Here is a 23,960-nt window from a genome sequence, read left to right on the forward strand (position 1 = left end):
TTTTAAGATTATGGCCCCTTGTTCTGGATTCCCCTACCAGAGGAAATAGTTTCTCTTTATACACCCTAACAAATCCTTTTATCATTTTAAACATCTCGATTAGATCACCCCTCAATCTTCTATACTCAAGGGAATACAAGCCAAATTTATGCAACCTGAGCTCATATCTTGATGCAACCTGAGCTCAACTCTAAGCCTCTACATTTTAGTAATAGAACACAGCCATTCTACTGCATTTTTGACACTGCTGCCACACTGAGAACTGCACTGCAGTGGTGATTCAGCCATTGAAGAGAGCAGTGGAAATTGAGTGCACTGAGGTTATGTGATCTTAAAGAAGTTAATGACTGCAGAATAAAGTCATTGGCTATAAAAGGAATTGAATGATGAGTAGAAGAGATAATTGATACAGAGAACAAACAAAATGGGAGAGAGCGCTGAGCCTTGGGAAACCCGTGGATTAATGGAAAAAAGTTAGAGGGTGAACCATTAATTATAGTACAGCTAGAACAAATTGACAGGAAGCTGGAAAGCCAAGAACGTAGCTTTCATAGGAGACTGTTTGCTGCTGCTAAGTTGCATGGAATTTCACGTTGCCAGACGCTGTCAAAAGCCTAACAGATGTCCAAGACGTCCAACTTTGTTCAAAGGAATAATAAAAGGGTAACTATAGACCAGTTAGCCTGTCAGCTGTGGGCAACTTCTTAGAGTTGATAATTTGAGAAAAAAATTAGTGAGCATTTAGAAATGCAGGGGTTAATCAAGGACAGCCAGCATGGATTTGTTAAAGGGAAGTTGTATTTGACAAATTTAATAGAGTTTTTTGAAGGAGTGACTGATTGAAAAGATAAAGGGAATGCAGTAGAGGTAGTGTGCGTAGATCTTTAGAAGGTGTTCAATATGATCACTCACAACAAGCTCATTTGAAAACCTCAGACACGTGGTATGAGAAGAAATATAGCAGGATGGATAGAAAATTGATTGAAGGGCAAGAAACAAAGAGGGGCGGGCGGGGAGAAGATCCAGGGGGCTCAGAACGAGGTTGGGGGGCTGTGAAGAAGATCGGAGGTCGCTGGAGGTCGATTGAAGAGTCGGAGGTAGGTGAGGTCCAACATCACGGTCGGGGGTCAGCAGTCAATTGCGGGGGTCCTGTCGGCCAGGTGAGCTTGTTGGGCCTGGATGAAGCACTCCTGCTCCTCCGGGCTCACAAGCAGTTCAATAATGGCACTCACCTCGTGGATCCGGCCCTTCCCGCCTACTTTCACCTGACATGAATTGGAAGCAATGGGAAACCTGAACAGGTAAGGTTAAATTGATTTTATTATTCCAATACACAAAATATTAAGTACCTCAACTATTTGAAAGAGGTACATGGCCCTTTTAAGTATCGGCCCGCCAGATTTAAGTGGAGGCGGGACTTCCTGGTGTCTGCTCTCCACATCCAGACAAACCTGCCTGGGTTAAAACCAGAAGCAGGCGTGTTGGAGCCGGGATGCAGTCCCGCTCTGAAAACAGAGTATTTTTACTCCCCACCCGCCCCCAACCCACCGTTCTGGGGGGTTTAAAATTTACCTCCGAGTTAGGGTAAATGAGTATTGCTTATATTGAAGAAGGGTTGGAAGTGGTATGTCCCAGCACTAGGTCCACTTCCTGTTTTTGGTATAGATAATTTGGACTTGGGCACTGAGAGCACAATCTTGAAATTTACTGACAAAATCAAAGTAGAAGGTTTGGCAAACAGCAAAATGACGGTGAAAGATTTCAGGAAGACACAGACAGGCTAGCAGTATGAGCAGATAAGTGCCAGATACATTTTGGGAGAAAATAGCAAGGAATAGGAGTACATATTCAATGCAAAGACACTGAAGAATGTCAGTGAATAGAGAGACTTAGGGGTTCAAATACATAATTCTGTGAAAGTAAGAGTGCAGGTAAATAAAGCCATAGAAAAGCACAACATTTTGGGTTTATGTATAGGGCAGAGTACAAGAGTGAATAAGTAATGATAAATTTGTATAAAACACTGGTTAGGCCGCAAATAAAGTACTGCGTCAGTTTTGGACACCCCATTATAGATAGAACATTGAAGCCCTAGAGAGCATGCACCTTGATGATGCCAGCGATGGAAACTATTGTTATGAGGCGAGACTTGGGATACAAGGATTATTTCCACTGGAGTAGAGAAGGCTGGTAGGAGACTTAATAGAAGTTTTTAAATTTATGAAGAGCTTTGATAGAACGAATGGGGAACACTATTTCCTTTATTTGGGGAATTGGCGATGAGGTATCATCAATTTTAAACTGTCACTAAGAAGTAAAGAGAGCGATTAGAAGAAATTTCTTAATGCAAAGGGTTGTTGGAGCCTGTAACGGGAGTGGTTGAAGGAGAGACCAATGCATCTTTTGAGGGAAAACTGGATTAAATGTTTGAAGCAGAGAAGATACAGGGCTATGGGGAGAACATGGGGCAGTGTGATTAGTTTTGGATACTCTAATAAAGAGGTGGCACACACATACGGCCTTCTTTTGTGCTGTAAAGTTCTACGGTTCTATTCATGATGAGAGATCAGGCACTAAAGTGTGCAAGAGCAGAGTTCCACAGGTGTTTAACACAAAGAACAAGGTCACCAGTGGAAACATCCTGCCAAAAACTATATGGAAATTATGGTTTAGGCTAGAACCTTAAAGGTAATGTACAAATGTACGGGCAGTAGGACAAGGACAAGACGCCAATGCCTTTCTTACAGAAGTATTTAATTGGTCCCTTGTTGTTCTCTTGTGATGTTCAGCAGTGAATTCAGCATATTGACTGTATTTGGACATAGTATTTGGAAATTAACTTTCTGCTTGAACATACAGAGCAGATTGTTCTTGCATATTAATGTCCATCTGCTAGAAACTGGTGTCATGTTTCTATGCATGAAGTCCTTAGGAAAAGTATAAAATAAATTGGATTTCTTTTTTCTCGAAACAGATCAGTTGTTTGAGAAATGATAGTTTATGAACATGAAAATGAAGGGAAGTGTTTGAGAGTCTCCAGCTTTTTGTTATTTTAAAGGTGAGTTCAAACATGGAGTTTTTCACTTAACCCACACCATCGCAACTAGATGTGATAATCCCTTGAGTTATGACTCAAAAGATAAAGCGGTGATTATCCTGTCTTTAAAGCCCCATATGCGCCAGTTCACAGGAAATTACAGACCAGAAAATTTGGCAGAGACCCATAATGCAATTCATTCATTTCTAGTAGGTCGGATGGTGGGTGAAGTTCCTGCCTGAAGCAGGCAAGAATTTTATTAAAATACACTAATTTTACAGGACTACCAGCATGACACCTCCTATGTTTATTCTGGCATTTATGCCACTCCTACATCGCCTCTAAAAGCCACTCACACAAATGGGTGTCCATGGGGTGCGAGGTACTGAGAACAACACAGAAGTAACATTAAAGAGCAAGAAATAAGACTGATGCAGCAGTTTTTTTCTCTTTTTAAAAAATTCTCATGAACCTTTGGGCCAATAGTTCTATTCTTTTTTGTCCCCAGCACCACAACTGACATTAATAGGTTTCCCAGTGAGAATTCCCCTAACCTGATGTGTTTGAAAGAGAACCACTAAATGGATACCTGGCAGGTCAGACTATACAAGAGGTATTCTGTACCCACCTCTGGCACACCTGCATCTCTAGATGAGTTGACCAGATCGCACTTTGATCAGGTTACTGTACAAGTGGAGGCTTCAATTTTGAAAATAGGTTTTGATAGCAGGCCAATGGCACAGATACATGTTAAAGAATGACTGACTAATGCCAGATGGTTCTTCAGAGGCACCCCAATCACAGTTTTATGTGGTCCTACAAAAAAGGAATGCCAAGGTGACCATCAGTTAACAAAGCCTAATTGGCCAAAACTGTCAAGATGCTACCAACCATATTTGTAGGCATTGTCACATCTATCTGGTAACAACTGCTGGGAACCATCGTAACAGGAAAACAGAAACAGAGCTGTCTCATTTGCTTTACGGACACCTGCTACTGACATGCAGCACAGGACTGGCATAGCCAGTGACAGGATCAATCAGCTGCAACCTCCATCTGCCTACTCGCAAGCATATTACACCTTGACTTGTTGACATGGTGTCCTGGAATTGTATAGAGGGCTACCCTCTTTGCAACAATCTTATGCAGCACCACCTTGACTTCGGATGCCAAACAGCATGTCAAATGTTGAAATAATTAGTCACTTCCCTGCAGATTCAATCTGCACATAAGAGTTCCTTTCCCTTCCTTTTTGTCTAACCTCTTGTCAAAGGCTGCAAATGGGTAGAGGTATCTTTCCAGCTTTTCTGACAAATGATTTTTCCTCATTATTACACTTCCCTTTAGGTATCCCCTCCCTTTAAATTCCACTTCCACCACTAGTGTGCTCTCTATACCTGCCCAAGTCTGCATCTGCATCTGCATCTCTGAACAATTATGCAGCAAGGCTTACCCAGGAAATTTGAATGTTATTAGCATCGTATCATTCTGCCAGGCTTCACACCAGTTCTTAACCACTTACGCCAACAGACAAAAATGTATTAATGTGAAGCACCTTGGGATGTTTTGGGATCATTATTAAAGTTACTGTAAAATGCAAGTTGTTTTGTGTTTTTGTTAGATGAGCTCTAATTGTCAAATATGAATACAATCTCTCATGTGGAATTTGCAGTTTAAATTCTAAAATACACATAAAAGATTAATTTCTAACATAATAAGCAGAAAAGGAAGTGACACAATATAGAAGACTACCTTTAATATAATTTATTGTAAAGTCACCCTCCAACTTTTTTTCAATGTTTAAATGGATTATTTCCAATGCAGTTATGCCCTTAAGAAAATATTTCTTGAGAATTTTCTTTCACTAAACTGATTTGTTTTTAAATCATGGTTTTGGCATTAAACTGTTCACTCTGCACATTAAAGTTACGTTGACATTAGCTATTGGTATCTACCATTCTTACCTGTTTGCCACCAGTGGTCTAGAACAGGAACTTTGAAGACTTCTTTGGCCCATTCCAAAGTGCCTACATCACAGTGCTCCCCAGCAACAAACAAAGTTCTGAACCTGGACCAGAATAATGTTAATAGTGCGGTGCAGAGGAATTGGACATTTTTATTAGCTCTATCCCACTCAGGTCTCTCTGTCCTCGGCCTCCTACACTGTTCCAATGAAGCTCAACATAAGCTCGAGGAACGGCACCTCATCTTTCGATTAGACATTTTACAGCCTCAACATTGAATTCAACAACTTTGGATTATAACCATTGCTCCCATTTTCTCGGACAGCAGGTGCTGATAGCGGTTCTGCTGTTACCATTTACAACTCCTCTAGGCCTATCTGTTTCTTTACTTGTCCCATTACCGCCCCCTTTTGCCTTGCATCATCCCCCCTTCTGTCACGGAATCACTCATGCCCCTCCATCTTTTGTACTTTCCTGCCCCCAACCCCCTTTCCCTGGCTCTGTACTTGCTTATAAATTGTTAAATCTCTAACTTCTTCCAGTTCTGATGAAAGGTCATCCACCTGAAACATTAACTCTGTTTCGCTCTCCACACGTGCTACCTGACCTGCTGAGTGCTTCCAGAATTTTTTGTTTTGATTACAACTATACTAACACAGGTAAAGGCAAAGTATAACCAAAATTTGTAAAGATTTTTACCACTATACAGTTTGTGGTAGTTGCACTCTGAGACATTCTTTTACACGAAGAACGATATATAAATGCAAGTTATTTTACAAATATATCTAACTGAAAACTGAGGCTGAAGCCTTTGTTAACCTAACAATCTATTCCGGCAAGATACCAGGGTACAATAATTTACTCAAATTGATGAGGACACAAGACAGGTGATAAGTAATTCCTAACACCAGCTGATTACTTACATGTCCTAAAGACCTTAAAGGAAGCTCATCAGTTAAAGGAGACAGGATGCCCATTATTCCCAAACTCAGAAACAAGTATAGGCAAGCTCTGCACAGATTCCAACACAACTAATTAATCTTAGAATAAAGCTCAAAACGAAGGGTGAAGGAGCAACATTTTGAGCTGAGGCCTGATAGTTCTATGATAGACTGTTTAATTATTTCCAAAGTCTGTAATACATCTGAAGAGCTCTTCTCTGATCAAAGAGCAGCAGTTAATACTTTGTTCAACTGAAAGCTTAAGCAGTTTCTACACCATTTGATGCAAGCAACCTCAATACTAGTTTTCCAGCAAAACTAGTATTGAGGATGCTTGCATCAAAGCTGGTGTCCAGGGCCTTGACTCTAATCGGTATTCAGCTAGCTTAACTTAAAACAGTCCTTTAAATAAGGACTGTTAATACACATCAGAACTAGTGGGGTGGAAATTCAAGCATGCACCAGAAACCCCGGGGCCGGAGGCTCATCCGAAATCTGGCCGCAGGCTGCTCCTTCCGGCTCCACAGGAGGGGAAGTAAAAAAAAAACTTTCCCTACCATTTCTTCAGAGGCCTTCATGGACCCTTTTAAGGACCGTTGTTTAAGCCACTGTAGAACTGGAAAACTAGTCAGAGTTTGCACTGCACATGCTCCACTTAACTTTTCATGCCTTTTGCAGAAGGATTCTGAAGCAGGATTTCTTTGCTTATTTAAATTGATCCGACGCTGCTTTAGGACGCCTAAAAACAGTGAGGACCAATATGGCGGCAGCCATGCCACCGGCACAGATGAGGTGCAGGACCTCACACCCATATAGTGATGTACATTGCGCCTGTTTTGCACCCAAAAAAAGAGAACGCATACCAATTGCTACCTCAGAGCGTCCAAATAACTTTTGCTGATTGTTCACGATGTTGAATCAGGCCCACCATATAAAATGAGTCTGACATCCCTGCATTAGGTAAACTGAAAGGAGACAATTACAGCAGGGGAGAAAAAAAGCAATAAAAGTTTCTTTAGCATTTAAGCCTGTGAATGGTCACCTTGGAAATTGGTACTGCCTTCCAAGTACTGCTTCAATATCTTGCTGGCGAATGGCTCTCAGAGCAGTTGGTGCAGTGAACAGAGCTACTACTCCATGATCTGATAATAAACGAAAATATGCTCCAGCATTTGGGGTCCCAACAGGCTTCCCCTAGAAAGAGGAGTGGATAAATGAAAATATGCAACTGGATTGAGGAAAGATTATCTACTCTTCATTGAGCTATTAAAACACTCACTTTCTTTTTTAAAAATGCATTATAAGAAGCTGTCTTATTAGAAAGCCAAGAATTCATATTGATGCATTCTACTGAATATATATATAAATCGCTAACTGGTACTAATTCCAGTATAAATGATATTCTAATATAATCTCAGAGTATCATCATTTTAAATGGTTCCCAATTTTTATTCTCTTCCCAAGGCTTAAAATATTCAAACCAACAAATTCTCAATGGATAGCTTGCAGATAGTTTTATGTTACTCATGTAGCTCAAGGTATGTTCTATGGCATGATTACACATTCGCAGCATTGATACAGTATGCTACTTTTACAATTCTCTATTTTATGCTGTGCTCTTACTGACTTGCCATTTTTGTGCCAGCAAGGTCAAAAAGGTTACAGGATAATCTTGTTCATTTGGTTAAAACCCTTGCATTTGTTATACTGTTGTTAAGTTATTGTAGAATTCAGGTATTAACATATTATTTCATAATGATTTGAAAGATGTAATAGGCATCTCTGTATTAAGAAATCTACAAAGTTAAAAGCACATCATCATTAAATGAAGAAATTGCCTTAAAATTCCCATGCTGCAAATTCCTAATCATTCTGGTCCATTTACCTACAAAATGTTGAACTTGAACTGCTTAGTCTTGTAACTAATTCTGTTCTTCTAAAACTTATTTCTATTTTGTAAACAATCAATCATATTGACATTCAAGTCAATGCCCAACATTAAGTCTGTACCTCTGAGCTGGTCATTAAAGCTTGGATGGATATTATCTGAACACTGATGTACCCAATATTTTTAACTTCAATGGTATTCAAATGCAGGACAAAGTATAATCATTTTTTAAGTATACATCAGGTCATTAACTTGTTTCACAACGATTAGCTTGACTTATATTTATGTCTACACACTAATAGCCATTGAGAATAGGTCTTCTACAGTAATCAACCTTGTAATGATGGATGGGAAAGATTCTGTAAAGCAATGATTCCATCTATCTAGAGAACCTCATTTGACACTGAACACTGTCAGATGCAGGTTGCAACTTCATAATCACTGTTATATATCTGGCAAAGTCTAAGAGCTGCAACACTCAGCAAATCCGAATCAAGATATATTACACAGCAAATATCAAATTGGACTATTAAGATTTGCCACCTTGAGTAACAGAGCAATGAATTTATGCAATAATCAAGCTTTTAATTTTAAGAGATATGGTGCTAGAAATTCGGGAACCCCCATTCTCGTAACCCCCGACTGTGCAGAGTAATTACCCTGTATATAATAATATATACTAAATCGCCAAACTGTTTGACAATACTTCTTGATTTAAGATTGTTACCTTTTGAGATACAAAGCTATTTAGAACATTCTGTAAAACACATTGCACTATTTTACAGAACACATGAAAATATATCAAAAAGCAAAATACTGCAGTTGCGGGAAATCTGAAATAAAACCATCCACCACCAGCCTCCTCCGCCTGGCTGAACAAATTCTTCCCTTGAACAACTTTTCCTTTAACTCCACTCACTTCCTCCAAATTCTAAGGAGAAAATGGCCACCCAGGCCAGGCTGAATAAAGGACTGTCTACTGTATATTGACTCAGTGAATTGGATTGATGATTTAATGGCTGTCTTCTGTTAGGGAAGTTTGTTTGAAGAGCCTTCGAGGCTAAGTTTTCAAGACTGACGGTGAACTGATCTGGGTTGACCGTTGGCTGTGGTGATGGGTTGAAATGCTGGAGGGTGGAAGCATTTTCATTCTGAGGGAGCCAGGGAAGGACACTGAAGCAGGCAATATGAATGGAGTCAAGAGGCAACCGGATGGGTTTCTGGGGAGAGAAGGGATTGAGGAATATGGTGAGAAGATGGGGCTGATTTATCCAAAAGGGGCAGGCTTCTTGGGCCTAATGGTTTCTTTTGTTTTCTGAAGTATTCTTGTATCATTATGTTCACACACACTTTATTTAGACCCAAGTGAACTTGTAGGAGTTCACTGGGGAGGGTGGGATATGGTGGGGGCAAAATTGGGCCGTGTAGCACCCGTTTTGTAGGTGCTACATGGACACCTAAGCCTGAAAATGGCGTCCGAGATGGCTTCCAAAGAGAAGTGTGCAGGACGCCATTTTGGTAAAAGCGCGCACCTAACGAATGCCGGCAACATTTAGAGTCGGGAAAATATGATGCGAATCAATGTGCAACACTGATCTGAAGCAGCTGGCAACATTTTGGAACATCATGCTCCAGCCAACACACTGTCTTAATCTCGCACAGTTGAACAGATCTTAAATGGCATGAAGGACCAACGCCACCACCCCGCCGCCCCCCGCACCCCCCACCCCACCAGCATTATTTAAAGGGATCATGCAGGAGTTACTGGTTAGTTGCTGGATTATTTATTCTGACTGCTGATGCAATTGTATGTGTTTTTGGAAGTTTCCTATACTTGGCTAAAGATACAATATTCTACAGAGTGGTCTGGCTGGTCTTGCAGTACTGTTAGTGGCATTTAAAGGAGTGTGTGACCAAAGTTGTTTCCTGACATGGGTGACCTGCTAGGGCTTCCTCTGGGAATTGAACATGACTGGCAGAGCTACTAGAAGGGGGAGGAGGAGGAGGCCACTCAGCAGGAGACCATATCCAAGGGGGAGGGTCTCCAGGGACAAATTCTCATACTGTTCTCATGCTGTTTTCCCTGGCTGGAGAGTCTAGAACTGGGGGCATAGTCTCAGAATAAGGGGTCGGCCATTTAGGACCAAGATGAGGAAAACTGTCTTCACTCAGAGGGTTGTGAATCTTTGGAATTCTCTGCCCCAGAGGGCTGTGGATGCTCAGTTGTTGAGTATATTCAATTGTAAACAATTTTACAACACCAAGTTATAGTCCAGCAATTTTATTTTAAATTCACAAGCTTTCGGAGATTTTCTCCTTCCTCATTTGCCTGAGGAAGGAGAAAATCTCCGAAAGCTTGTGAATTTAAAATAAAATTGCTGGACTATAACTTGGTGTTGTAAAATTGTTTACAATTGTCAACCCCAGTCCATCACCGGCATCTCCACATCATGAGTATATTCAAGGCTGAGATCGATGGATTTTAGGACTCTAGGGGAATCAAGGGACATGGGGATCGGGCAGGAAAGTGGAGTTGAGGTAGAAGATCAGCCATGATCTTACTGAATGGCGGAGCAGGCTCGAGGGGCGTATGGCCTACTCCTGAACCTATTTCTTATGTTTTTACCTCAACTTCAGTGACGACCAGTGTATCAGACGTCAGCACTGAAATTTGTCAACTGCTGCAGCCACAACTGCAGCCTCAGAGCAGGGCAAGGACAGCATTGCCTGTGGCTGTCAAGGTAATCGTGGCTCTTAATTTTTACGGCGCTGGCTCCTTTCAGGCTGCTACTAGAAATATAAGCAACATCTTGAGTTTGCAGTGCACCGCTGATTAAGGGAGGTCACTGCGGCTCTGTATCCACTGAGAAACAGATTCATCTCATTCCCTATTGCCAGAGACAAGCAGCAGGAGCAAGCACAAGGGTTTGCTCGCATTGCGGGCTTCCCCATGGTGCAGGGTGCAATAGACTGCACGCATATTGCCATGTGTGTTCCACATCTGAACTAGGCCATATTCATGAACAGAAAGGGATTCCACTCCCTCACTTGATTGAATTTTTGGAGGAGGTAACAGAGGGTTGATGAGGGTAGTGCATTTGATGTAGTCTACATGGATTTTAGAGAGGCTTTTAACAAGGTCCCATAGGCACACTGGTCAAAAAAGTACCAGCCCACAGGATACAAAGGAGAGTGGCAAGTTGGATCCAAAATTGGCTCAGTGGCAGGAAGCAAAGAGTAATGGTCGACGGGTTTTTTTTGACTGGAAGGCTGTTTCCAGTGGGGTTCCGCAGGGCTCAGTACTAGGTCCCTTGCTTTTTGTGATATATATACATATATAAAAATGATTTGGACTTAAACGTAAGGGGCATGATTAAGAAGTTTGTAGCAATACAAAAGTTGGCCATGTGATTGATAGTGAGGAGGAAAGCTGTAGACTGCAGGAAGATATCAATGGACTGGTCAAGTGGGCAGAAAAGTGGCAAATGGAATTCAATCTGGAGAAGTGTGAGGTAATGGGCCCGATATTAGCACCCGCTATCGGGTGCGTTCCTGGCGGGGGGGCTCCGAAAATCGGGGAATCTCGGAGCGGGTCGGGAGCCCGGCTCAAACCCGCCCACTTCCGGGTTCCCCACAGACGCGCTGACGTGCGCGTGCAGCCCCCGCATGTGGGACTCCCGCAGGCAATTAAAGCCGGCAGGGTGCCACTTGAGAGTATTTATTCAGGTATTAACAAACCTGATTAAGGGAATATTTCAGGAGGGGTGGGATTTTAGAAACAACTGGGACTGTTTCCCGTACTGGGGGAAACATCCCAGTTGAAATGGAGGTGTTGCAGCCATCAGCCTGTGGCAGCTGCAAAGGTCCATTTGACAGGTGGGGGGGGGGAGGGAGACTCTCACTCATTGCAGGAGGCCACTCTGTCACTTTGGACAAAGTTTGGCCTCCACCACCCTCCTCCTAACAACAAAATTCACAAACTTGCACACTTACCCCAGGGTTCAGACACATGTACCTACCTTGCGGACCCCCTCAGATGTACATCTTCCGGATGGGGGCCGCCGTAGTTGCAGTCATGACCTCCTCGGAGGGCAAACAGCCTCACCAGCCTCGCCGGCCACCTCTGACACGTGGAGCTCCACAACACAGTGCTGTGACACATCCACCTGCACAGCAGGAGGGAGGGCAACCGCAGAGAGAGATGAGTCGCAGAGGGCACTACCCTCGCCACAGGGTCCACAGACCGAGGCTTAGCTTCCTGGACCTCTCTGAGCAGCAGTGCACACGGAGGCTCAGAGTCACTCGACATGTAGTCGTGGACATCTGCAGCCTCCTTCATGCCGAGCTGCTCCCGGTTGGCCCGAGCACCATCTTCTTACCTGTCGCTGTCAAAGTCACCACTGCCCTCAACAACTTCTCCTCCGCATCCTTCCAGGGTGCCACCGGGGACATCGCCGACGTCTCTCAGTCGTCTGCACAAAAGAGCCCTGCAAATACACCTACACCCACTCTGCAGTGACACAATGGGTGGCATCAGTTGTGGGTCTTCATTGTGATCCTCAGGAAAGGGCATTATTGCATGAACCAGACAAGATTCGCAAAGACGTGGCAGTAGTGGTGCCAATATAATATGTGATGTGAATTGCTCAGAAATTAAATGCAAGTAAAAACCATGACAAACCCTCAAACACCCTTGTGCATCCCCTTCATGCTCACGACATGTTTGCCTTACGCTTCCTACTGCACATATGTGATGCATGCCCTGTGGCTGCAGCACAGGTAGTGGCAGGTTGAGTGAGGCTGACCGTGAAAGAGATGCACGAGAGGGTGAGTATGAGATAGAGCCATGAGATTGTATGAGGATTGGGTTGAGTGGTAGTGGCGGGATGAGTACTGGTGAGGTGAGTAAGTGCAGGTAAGATAAGGATGAGGTTTGAGTGGGTGTGATGGGTGATGTGACAGAGTAGTGTTGGTAGTGCAGAAGGAGATGTGGGGTGGGGGGGGTGATGTGGCAGATGCAGTGTAGGGGAATGAGTAAGTGTACTCACTTTGGCTGACCTACTTAGGTCATTGCAGCGCCTCCTGCACTGTATGCAGGTACGTGATATGTTGGTGGTGCTGGTGACCTCCTCTGCCACCTTGAGCCAGGCCTTCTTGGTAGCAGAGGCAGGCCGCTTCCTACCGCCCGCCGGGGGGGGGGGAAAGATCTCTGTCCTCCCCCTCCTCCTCACCCCATCCAATAAGAGCTGGAGTGATGCATCATTAACCTGGGAGCAGCCTTCCCCCTGGGCTGCTCCATGCTGTGATTTTTCCTATTTCTTGCAGCATCTGTCAGTGGAGGACTGCCCCTTTGAATAGAACTCCTCCAGCTGACAGACCTTACTGCGCATGCGCAGTCTGCCCGACGCGCAGCTCAGCAGCGGGGCACCTGGAAGACCAGGTAAGTGGATCCAATTAGGCTGCGATCGCGCGCGGGGCAGACTGATTTCACCGGGCGCATTACCCACGCGCCCAGTCGCCCCCCCGCCGCGAACCCACAGCCCTCCTAACATCGAGCCCAATGCATTTGGGGAGAGCAAACAAGGCAAGGGAGTACACAATAAATGGGAGGATACTGAAAGGTGTAGAGGAAGTGAGGGACCTTGGAGTGCAAGTCCACAGATCCTTGAAGGTAGCAGGACAGGTAGATAAGGTGGTTAAGGAGGCATATGGAATACTTTCCTTTATTAGCCGAGGCATGGAATATAAGAGCAGGGAGGTTATGCTGGAGCTGTATAAAACACTGGTTAGGCAACAGCTTGAGTACTGTGTACAATTCTGGTCACCCACATTACAGGAAGGATGTAATTGCGCTAGAGAGCATACAGAGGAGATTTACAAGGATGTTGCCAGGACTGGAGAATTTTAGCTATGAGATTGGATAGGCTGAGGTTGTTCTCTTTGGAACAGAGGAGGCTGAGGGATGATTTAATTGAGGTATATAAAATTATGAGGGGCCTAGACAGAGTAGATAGGAAGCACCTATTTCCCCTAGCAGAGAAGTCAATAACCAGGGGGCATAGATTTAAAGTGGTTAGTAGAAGGATTAGAGGGGAGCTGAGGAAAAGTTTTTTCACCCAGAGGGTGTTGGGAGTCTGGAACTCACTGCCTGAAAGGGTGGTGGAGGCAGAAACCCTCAACTCATTTAAAAAGTATCTGGATGTGCACCTGAAGTGCCGTGACCTACAAGGCTACAGACCAAGTGCTGGAAAGTGGGATTAGGCTGGATGGCTCATTTTCGGCCAGCACGGACATGATGGGCCAAATGGCCTCCTTCTGTTCCGTAAATTTTCTGTGATTCTGTGATGCAATGTGCAGCTGACGTGTAACCACAAGCAGCGCATCACGCAGGTCAATGCCTGTTATCCTGGCAGCAGTCACGATCCTGTGGCAGTCCTCTGTTCCACCTCCAATTCAACCAGCACACCATAGGCGTCCTCAAGCAACACTTCCATTGCCTGGGCTGCTCTGGAGGAGCCCTGCAGTACTCAGCTGAGCTGGTATCAAGATTTGTTGTTCTTATGCTGGCATGCTGTACAACCTGGTCATTATGAGGGAATAGCCCTTGCCACCACCTATCAGGTGAGAGCCTGAGCAAAAGGAAGAGGCGGAGGAAGACGAGAAAAAGCCAGAGTAGAAGGAGAAGGAAGAGATGGAGGAAGAGGAGGGGACAGAGGAAGTGGAGCAAGAGCCAGGGAGGCTACAAGGTAGACAGGCCCTTTCTGCCAGAGCTCTTCGTGATCAGATTATTAATGAGCGATACCAGTAACCTCAATAACATCTCCCCATTCACCAACAGTCCCAAACTCCTAACCTTTCCTCTCACATGACCATCAAATCATCCTCCTTATGATTACACATTGGTTCCTCCCTCAGTTCATAGCAGAAAACCACTATATGCAAATTCAAATGCATATTTATAAATTAATACATGAAACGATGCAAACAAACTGATACTATTCACCCTTATGCATTCCCTTAGTGCCTGTTGTTCACGTGCCTTTACCTTTTCTAGTGCTCCTACAAGGTGCATCCCCAGTCGCTGGAGCATGGGTGGTGGAAGACTGGTGACAATCAACTGACGAGCGTGCAGATGGCCGTGGAGGACTACCTCGAGCAGCTGTGGGCCGAGAGGATCCGGCTTCAAACTGCACCATCTTGGCACGGGCTGCAGCAGTCTGACCTGGCTGGCCGATCAGCAACAGCAAGGGCACTGGTGGAGTGGCAGGAGTGGGAGCAGGAATACTGTCATTTTGAGAGAGGACAGCAAGTTCCTCTTCCATGGAGACACTGCCACTCTCCCTGGGCAGCGCCTCAGCAATCCTGGTGATCTGCTGGAGAACAGATTGCTGGACTGCTGTGATGCCCTGGAAGCCTCTTTTAACAGTGGTACCCAGAGCAATGATAGCCGCAGTCTGAGCTCCCAATGCAGCAGTCAGACCTTTGATGGAAGATGTTTATGCTGCAATGGAAGCTGTGACATCGGTCATCAGACGCTGTATCATGGTGGGTTCCACAGTTGCGCTGATGGAGGTGACCACCCGTTCCATGTGGGAAAGGATAGGCTCCAAGCTCTGTGCAAAGCCCTGTGCCAAGTTGGAGCTGGACTCCTCCATGCTTCTTGACATTGAGCGCAGGCTTTCTGGCAGGCATTCCACTGCACCAAGCATTTGGTTGTGTAGGCCCATCAGTCGTCTTCTTTTGCCTGGCCCATCAAAGTCATCATCTGACTTCTCTGCAGCAGAACTGTTGTGCGACCTCACTCTCCGGGGAGCTGACACCTGCGGTATCCATTCCCTCTGCCCTGGCTCCTACGCACTTGTGCCTGGTGTCTCACCCCGTGCAGATCCCTCCTCTATCTTAGCCTCTAAATATGCACAGCGTCAGTAACTGAGCTGGTGGCTGCGAGTGTAAGATCGAGTGATGGTGTGTCTTCATCATCACTCTTCTTCCTCTACCTCCTCTGATTGTGCAGGTTCCAGTTCTTGGGTATCTGAAATGACAAAAAGGACACAGGTTGAGTTGTGGTGAGGGGAGAGGAGAAAGTCAGAAGTGTGCGTTTACACCATCTGCAGTACGAGTCAGAAAAGATTGTGGGCTGAGGGAGAAGTGTGAAGAGAGAAGGAGGATTCGGTATGCAGAGACCCTCATCATTGATACCTCCAGCACGGGGGTTCATTATGTACCGCGATCCCAACGCCCTTTTTTGGGGCTTATCCAGTGGCCATGGCCTCAGTGATGGCCCTTCCAATGATGGACAACACTGTCTCCTCTGTGAGAGTTAAGACGTGTCACTGTCCTCCCCCAGATCTTTCCTGCTGCCTCCTGTTATGCATCACCTTCTCCTGCAAGATAGAGGGAAGTATGTCAGTGAGTGTCCTGCAAGATGTTTGGGTGATGTGGCTGTCATGGTTGAATAGTTGACAGTGTGTGTGACTTGTGAGTTGTGGGTGTGAGGCTTGCAACAGTGGTAATGTGTGAGGGTGAGGTAAAGCATATGATTTCAACTGTTGAGTACTAATTGAAGGAGATTTTTGATAGATGGGTGATGGGGGGGGCGTAGTGCATTGAGCAATGGATGAGGCCAGTGGTGCAGTTGGTTGGATATGTAACTTGAAACTTGAACTCACTCACCTTGACAACTCATGTTAAATCAATGAACTTTCTCCTGCACTGCATCCATGTTCTTGGAACAATGCTCCTGGCATTTACCTCTGCCACTACTTCCTTCCACTGCCTCTTCAGCATACGTCTGGAGGGCCTCCTGCCCCTCCGCGGATATAGGATGCCCCTCCTTCTGTCCACCTCTTGCACCAAGGCCTCTAGTGCGTCATCAGAGAACCTTAGTGCACACTCTCTCGAGGCACAGCCGTTCATCAAAGTATCACAGCACAGATTCAGTTTTGAAACAACTCCCACCACTTCTTGTAGCCACCATGCACCTTACCTTTAAGGGGTGCAGGCTGCCTTTATGAAGTGCGAGCCACTCTGATATCGGGGCCCCCTGCTGATGCATGCAGCCAATCAACAATGCAGGTAATGCTTGCTGCGCCCAGCAATCATTTAAAACAGCAGGCAGCACGAATGTTAGGTGCTGCCTGCATCACAACAAACGGGCACGGTGGTTCATTATGTACCACGATCCCAACGCCTTTTTTTGGGGCTTATCCAGTTTAACCCCTGGGGAGTCCAGAAGGGTGCGTGCTGCCCCCTTTTGTTTTATGTACTACTTCTCAGGCTGCAGGTGACACTGGCAAGACTTCATTCTCGTCCTCTTATTGTCCTCTGAAGTGGCCCAGCAAGCCATTCAGTTGTAAGTAGAACTCAAGCGGGCATGAGGAGTCAGCCACATAGTGTGGCGCTAAAATCACATGTAGGCCCAGACCAGATCAGTCTTGAGCCAAAAGCAAAATATCACAGATGCTGGAAATCTGAAATAAAAAACAGAAAATGCCAGAGATGCTCGGCAGGTCAGGCGGAATCGGTGGAGAGAGAAACAGAAGTTGACGTTCCAGGTCGATGACCTTTTCATCGCTTCCATTCCGAGAGGTCGTCGACCTGAAACCTTGGTTCTTGTTTCTCTCTCCACAAATGCTGCCTGCCCTGCTGAGTGTTTCCAGAATTTTCTGTTTTTTTAAAAAATTCATTTGAGAGCCAGTTGGGTTTTTGCGACAAATCAAAACAGCTTTTCTCATGATCAGTTTGGTTTCCCACAAATTTACCAGATTTAGATCGAATTTAGTTTCCCAACTGGCCGTGGTGGGATTTGAACACATTATCTCCATGAATTGCTAGCTCAGTATCATAACTACAAGGTTACCTGACATGGGGAGGGGGTCTTGGGCTCCTGGTGACAATGTTGCCTCCTTTTTCTGACAGAGAATTTAACTGCCGCATGTTCATGCGCCCTTATTTAATCAAAATGGATATCGAAACACTGAAGGTGGTGCAAAAAAGATTTACAAGGACAATACCACAACTGAGAGGTTATACTTATCAGGAAAGATTGAACGGGCTGGGGCTCTTTTCTCCAGAAAAGAGGCCAAGGGGTGACCTGATAGAGGTCTAAGATTATGAAAGGGTTCGATAGGGTAGATCTAGAGATGTTTCCACTTGTGGGTCAGACCAAAACCAGAGGCCATAAATATAAGATAGTCACTAATAATGGGGAATTCAGGAGAAACTTCTTCACCCAGAGAGTGGTAAGAATGTAGAACTCGCTATCACAAGGAGTATTGCGGCGACTAGCATAGATGCATTTAAGGGGAAGCTAGATAAGTACACGAGGGAGAAAGGAATAGAAGGATATGCTGATGGGGCTAGATGAAGTAGGGAGGCAGAAGGCTCATGTGGAGATGTGGAGCATAAATGCCAGCATAGACCAGTTGGGCCGAATGGCCTATTTCTGTGCTGTACATTTTATGTAATTCTATGTAAATAAACAGTGTTGCTATGGGACCCACATGGGTCCTAACTATGACTGACTTTTTATAGGATTTGTTGAACACTCTAAGTCCTACTCAAGTCCCCTCCTGGCCTCGTCTTCTGGTTCATATATGACTGTGTCGGTGCGGCTTCTTGTTCTCAGTTGTTTAATTTCATTAATTTTGCTTCTAACTTCCACCCTTCACTTACCATCATGGGATCCGTCTCTGACCCCTTCCCGTCCTCAAATTCTCTATCCCCATCTCCGGGGATAGGCTGTACACTGATATCTACTACAGGTCCACCTACTCCCACAGCAACCTCAATTATACTTCTACCCACCACGCTCTCAATTTCTCCTTCTCTATTGAATCTGCTCTTGACAACGATACCTCCACTCCAGAGCTTCTGAAACATTCTCCTTTTTCCTCAGCTGCGGGTTCCCCTCCATCATGGTAAACACCTAAACATACACGTTGACTGTGTCCATTCCATTTCCCTCACCCCTTCTCCTCCCTCCCAGAACCATGATAGGATCCACCTTGTCCACACCTTTCACCCCACCAGCATCCACATTCAACGATAATCCTCTGCTATTTCCACCACTGATTACTAGTGGAGTCCCACGGGGATCGAGGTTAGGACCACTGCTCTTCATCATATTTATCAACAAACTGGATAAAAGCATTGGAGGATCTATCCATAAACTACTTGTAACACCCTTAATGCCATCCAACTGAGTCAGCTAAGCCTGATATAGGTCCTGAATGTTGAATCGAAGGGCAAATTTTGTCACTGACACCTTACATTGCTGATCCCTGTGACCTGTTCTGTGGAAAAGTTCTACCCACCTCATACAAAACGGTTGTATTGCCATGAAGGAGTGGTGCATAACAAATATAAGAATGTCCTACTACCCAGCCTAGATCAGAAGCTGCCCACCAGACCTGGAAAATACAAAACAAAAATTTTTTATACAAATATATTATAACAAGAAGGCTTAGTGAAAATCTTTCACAAGTAATGGAATTAAACTTTACCTCACCAGGCCGGAGACCATACACTTTTGACATGGTCCAGTTTAGCATTACTGCGTAGCCACCAGATGCACGAACAACTCCCTGAAAAACATTTCAACAATCAACTTCATTTGGCATGTGTACTTAATCCCACATGAGGTGAAGGCAGCACGTTACAAATGATCTGCGCATCCCCAGGCTAGAGAAGCGAAAAGAAGCTAGGGCTTCTGCTCTTGATTGTGAGCAAGTGATCCCTGCTGGAAGAGTGTGCATTTGCATATGTAAAGCATATATAGGCAAGGACAGGATAAGGCTTGGTTGTTCAGGATTGAACAAGTTGCTGACACTTGTCTTGCTCACAGGTGAAAAATAATCATTTGGATGTGCTAACAGGGGTCTTCCAGAAAACACAGAGGAAGAAGAAACCAGCAAAATGGGAGAGAAGTATGAATGTCACTCATAAGCAAATACCCAGTTGGTACAAGAAAAATGTGCAAAACATATGTGGCTTTCCCAGACAGTATTGACACTCATGATTTGGTGGGTATGATATTAATCATCAAAGTTTTAAACCTGTATACGTATCAAATATACAATTCTCTTAACAGTTGTAAGATATATTTGTATAAACATAACATAGAAAATCTTTAGCATCTTTCAAAATGAATTCAAGTGGGACACTGTAACTACCAGTCTGTATTGTTGAAATTTCTACTAGGGAAACCCAAGCCAGATAAAGGTTATTTGGCTTTGTACCTTCGGAATTCCTGTAGTCCCAGATGTATAAAGGATATATAAGGGATGGTCTGAAGACACTGGGACACAGTCGTGACAACGAGCAGCAAAAACCTCTTCATCCCAGTCTAACTCATGACCAGAGGTCAAATGAGCACTTTCCTACAACATAATTTAAAAATATACAATCAGAAATACATTGCTGAATGCATCATTTTTACCATGAAATCTGTTGAATTTTCACAAGTATTTTATCCAATGGCTATTTAATTTTATTTAGATTCATCGGTGCTGGAAAATGGAACATTCTTCTATGTAGGATATCCAGCACCAGTCAGATGCAGATTTTCTTTACTCTGCCCGACCCCAACCTCAGAAGAGTATTGTACCAGTGTGAATTTTCCATTTCCCACACCAGCCACATACATACATATACATATATACCCTCTCCAAGTGAGAGTGTCAAAACCTTTCAAATCATTTTACACAATGAATCTAATACTAATTTGTGCAAAGGCACAGGTAATCTCGTGCTGTGAATTGACACCCACTAGGAGCTGGGTCAAAACTGCACAAATTAATTTGCTTATGACCCTTATAGCCAACAGAGGCTAACAGCAGATCATCATTTCATCAGGTTGGGTTGGATTCAAATCGAGGTCATGGGGGTAGAAGTACATTGTGCTAAACCACTGTCTCACTAATAGCTAAATAGCTACTTCATAATGAACAGTGTCAAATCAAAAATACATGTTTTAAGGTTCCCCAATGGTTCAACATGTATCTGAGCCATACACACCAGAAAGGTGCCAGGCTTGATCCTTGATGTGAGTGGAATTCGTTGATCTCAGCTGGAGCAACAAATGGGGAGAGAGATACAAATGGGCCGACACTTCTGGATTTGGGAGGAAAAATATGCCAGTTACCGCTCCCATTTTCTATTCAGTGACCAGCTGCTGGAAATAAGTGTGCGGACGTTCACAAGAAAGATACAACAACAACTTGCATTTGTATAGTATCTTTAACATAGAAAACGTCCGAAGACACTGCACAGGGATGTAATCAAAAAAAAATGGATGCCGTGCCAAAGGAGATATTAATAGGGGTGACCAAAGGGTTGGGTTTTATGGAGGGTCTTAAAGGAGGAGAGGGAGGTGGAGAAGAAGAGGGATTTAGGAAGCAAATTGCAGAGTGTGGGACCTAGGTGGCTGAAAGCACGTCTGCCAATGGTGCAGCAAAAGGAGAGGGAATGCACAAAAGGCCAGAATCAGAGGAATAGACAGTTCAGGGAGTTTTAAACCTGGAGGGAATTACATCCATAGGAAGAGATGAGGCCTTAGAGATTTAAACATAAGATTGAGAATATTAAATATGAGCCATTGGGGGACCAGGAGCTAATGTGGGTGTGGAGGATAGGGGTGATAGGCAAGTGGGACTTGGTGCGCGATAGGATATGGGTATAAAAAATAAACTCCCTGACATCAAAGAGCAAAGAGAAAATAGGGCTTTGCTGTAATTCTTCCCCAGCTCAGTTATCAGCATATGAACATTTACTGTCTAGACTTGCATATGAAAATCAGCTATGTGGTCAAGATCGAAGATGGCAACTAATGCGTGTGGAGCTATATCCCATAAAGGACTCAGCAGAGGAAGGGAAAAATTGTGACAAAATGGGGAAAATGCTCCACATGCCAAGCTGTGTGATTTCTGGATAAACTACAATGATTAGGTAACATCATCGTTCTTATTTTCCTCTATAAATCCTAATGTGCAAGTATTACAAATGTGTGAGTGCTATGGAGTAAAGGGACTTCATAAAATTAGAAGGCTTATTAAAATAAGAGAAAACACCATCCTATATGAGCAGTTTAACAACTATTTTGCTAAAAATGTCAGCAGTTTGAGTTTGATATACACCATGTTACGTCGGTTGTAGATTATGACTTTATCTGGCTTGTGATGTGCAATTTCCAAAGCTTTTTCCAACAGTGGTATATACTGTACTCTTCTCCCTGGCTCAATTCCAAACGATGCTGTCACAATCAGCTTTGGCTAGAGTATATAAAAAAAAATAAAGATGTAACTCATGAAATGATAAACACCTATTTTTTAAATTTCACTATGTAAATATATGGCTAAGGACTGAAAAGTGGATATGCAATTAAATTGTAAATATAATGTCACTGTCTGATGCAGTTGCACATGTTAAATCAACAGAAATAAGTAGATTGAAAGTACAGGATATCTGGAATCTGAAACTGAAAAGTTGTACTGGAGGTTTTGCTATCTTCCTGGTACTGTATCAAATCAGCTCTTCTCTGCAACAAACCATTTATTAGTCATTCAAGAGATTAACTCAGTTTCTGTTGTGATGGATGGTAGGTCTTCTACATCTAATTGGTTTAGTAAATTATACCATTTTTCATTTCTACAAGATAGGAAACAACAACAGAATAAAAAGCTACTATTAGTAATGGCGACCATGAAACTACCAGATTGTCATAAAAACCCATCTGGTTCACTAATGTCCTTTAGGGAAGGAAACCTGCTGTCCTTACCTGGTCTGGTCTATTTGTGACTCCAGACCCACAGCAATGTGGTTGATTCTTAACTGTCCTCTGAAATGGCCTAGCAAGCCACTCAGTTGTCAAGAAGGCAGCTCACCACCACCTTCTCAAGGGCAATTAGGGATGGGCAATAAATGCTGGCCTTGCCAGTGACACCCACATCCCAAGAATGAATTTTTTAAAAACTGGCAACACAAGAGGGAGAGACATAAATATTGAGTTGCTTATTAGAAAGTTAACAGTTAGTAGTTGCTGTTACATATGAAATCTTATCTAAAATGTTTGATGGTATAGTAATTTTAAACCGATTATTATTTGTGTCATCACTATGGAATGTAATAGCAATAATAAAAATAATAAACTGCAGGTATATGTTATCCTCAATCTTAAATTCAAGACTAGTTACTAAAGATTGTAGCAAAACAGTTAAAAAGGTGTTCCACATTAATGGATCATCAGATTTCCTGTTGTTGTTAATAGGGCCTCACAAAATGTCACATAATTCTATCTTGGAAACAGACATCCTCAGTGATTTCTCTCAGAGAACTGCCTGAATTGACCATGCTTTTGTGAAAGGTAGTAAAGAAAGAAGGTGAACACAGGGAGAAAATGCAAAATGGTCAGGCTTGAAATGATGCCCTAGGTAGTCAAATAGTGTGAAATTCTCAAGGTTCATGAAGGAGTAACGGCTTCTTGGGAAAGGTACTGATGAATGGAAACATACGCAAGCAAAGAATTAACACCATCAGGAGGGGAAGGAGAAAACTATAGGAAGAGAAGAAAGTAAAAGAACTTTCCATTTTTCCCCCATAATATTCAACTTTTGCAAACTTTATAGATTTTAAAACTTTACTCAATTATGCGCAGGACAAATAATCAAAGCTACCATTTTTGTGACAATTTTGGTTCCAGTAAGGGGGCCAGTCACCAGCGAGTGATTTTTAAAAAAATGTTAATGAATTTATCACATTAGTTAAATCCTTAAGTAGATAAGGCCATAAAAAAATCTAATTAGAAATATTGGGTTTTATAATAAGGGATACAGAATGTAAAAGTCGAGATGCAATGGTGAATCTCTCAAAAATCAGTAAGACCAAGGTTGGAAGACTGTGCCCAGTTTTGGGCTCCACACTATAGGAAAGATGTTGAGGCAACAAAGAGGGTTTAATCACAGATTCACTAGGATGTTGCCTGATATGAGGAAACACAAACATGAAGACTTGAAAAATAGAACAGAGGAGATAATAGGGCGATATAATAGAGGTGTTTAAAGTTATGAAGGATAGGACAGAGTAGATAGAAACAGGCTGTTTCCAGTGGTTGAGGGTTCTAGAAAAAGGGAGCA

At 43.5% G+C, this 23,960-nt stretch overlaps 1 protein-coding gene across 2 annotated transcripts in view; it reads right to left on the reverse strand.

Moving 5' to 3' along the window:
* Window positions 1–23,960, reverse strand: part of acss3 (acyl-CoA synthetase short chain family member 3) — an 89,802-nt gene that overhangs the window by 29,150 nt on the left and 36,692 nt on the right. For both annotated transcript variants that reach the window (XM_067999465.1, XM_067999464.1), the window contains exons 4-9: window positions 21,966–22,100; window positions 20,070–20,210; window positions 19,335–19,415; window positions 19,146–19,241; window positions 6,985–7,136; window positions 5,002–5,105 (exon numbers count right to left, since the gene is read on the reverse strand). In XM_067999465.1, the coding sequence (XP_067855566.1) occupies window positions 5,002–5,105; window positions 6,985–7,136; window positions 19,146–19,241; window positions 19,335–19,415; window positions 20,070–20,210; window positions 21,966–22,100 (709 nt within the window). The remainder of the gene's footprint in view (window positions 1–5,001; window positions 5,106–6,984; window positions 7,137–19,145; window positions 19,242–19,334; window positions 19,416–20,069; window positions 20,211–21,965; window positions 22,101–23,960) is intronic.

Source organism: Heptranchias perlo, chromosome 18, assembly GCF_035084215.1.
Source record: "Heptranchias perlo isolate sHepPer1 chromosome 18, sHepPer1.hap1, whole genome shotgun sequence".
Lineage (NCBI taxonomy): Eukaryota > Metazoa > Chordata > Chondrichthyes > Hexanchiformes > Hexanchidae > Heptranchias > Heptranchias perlo.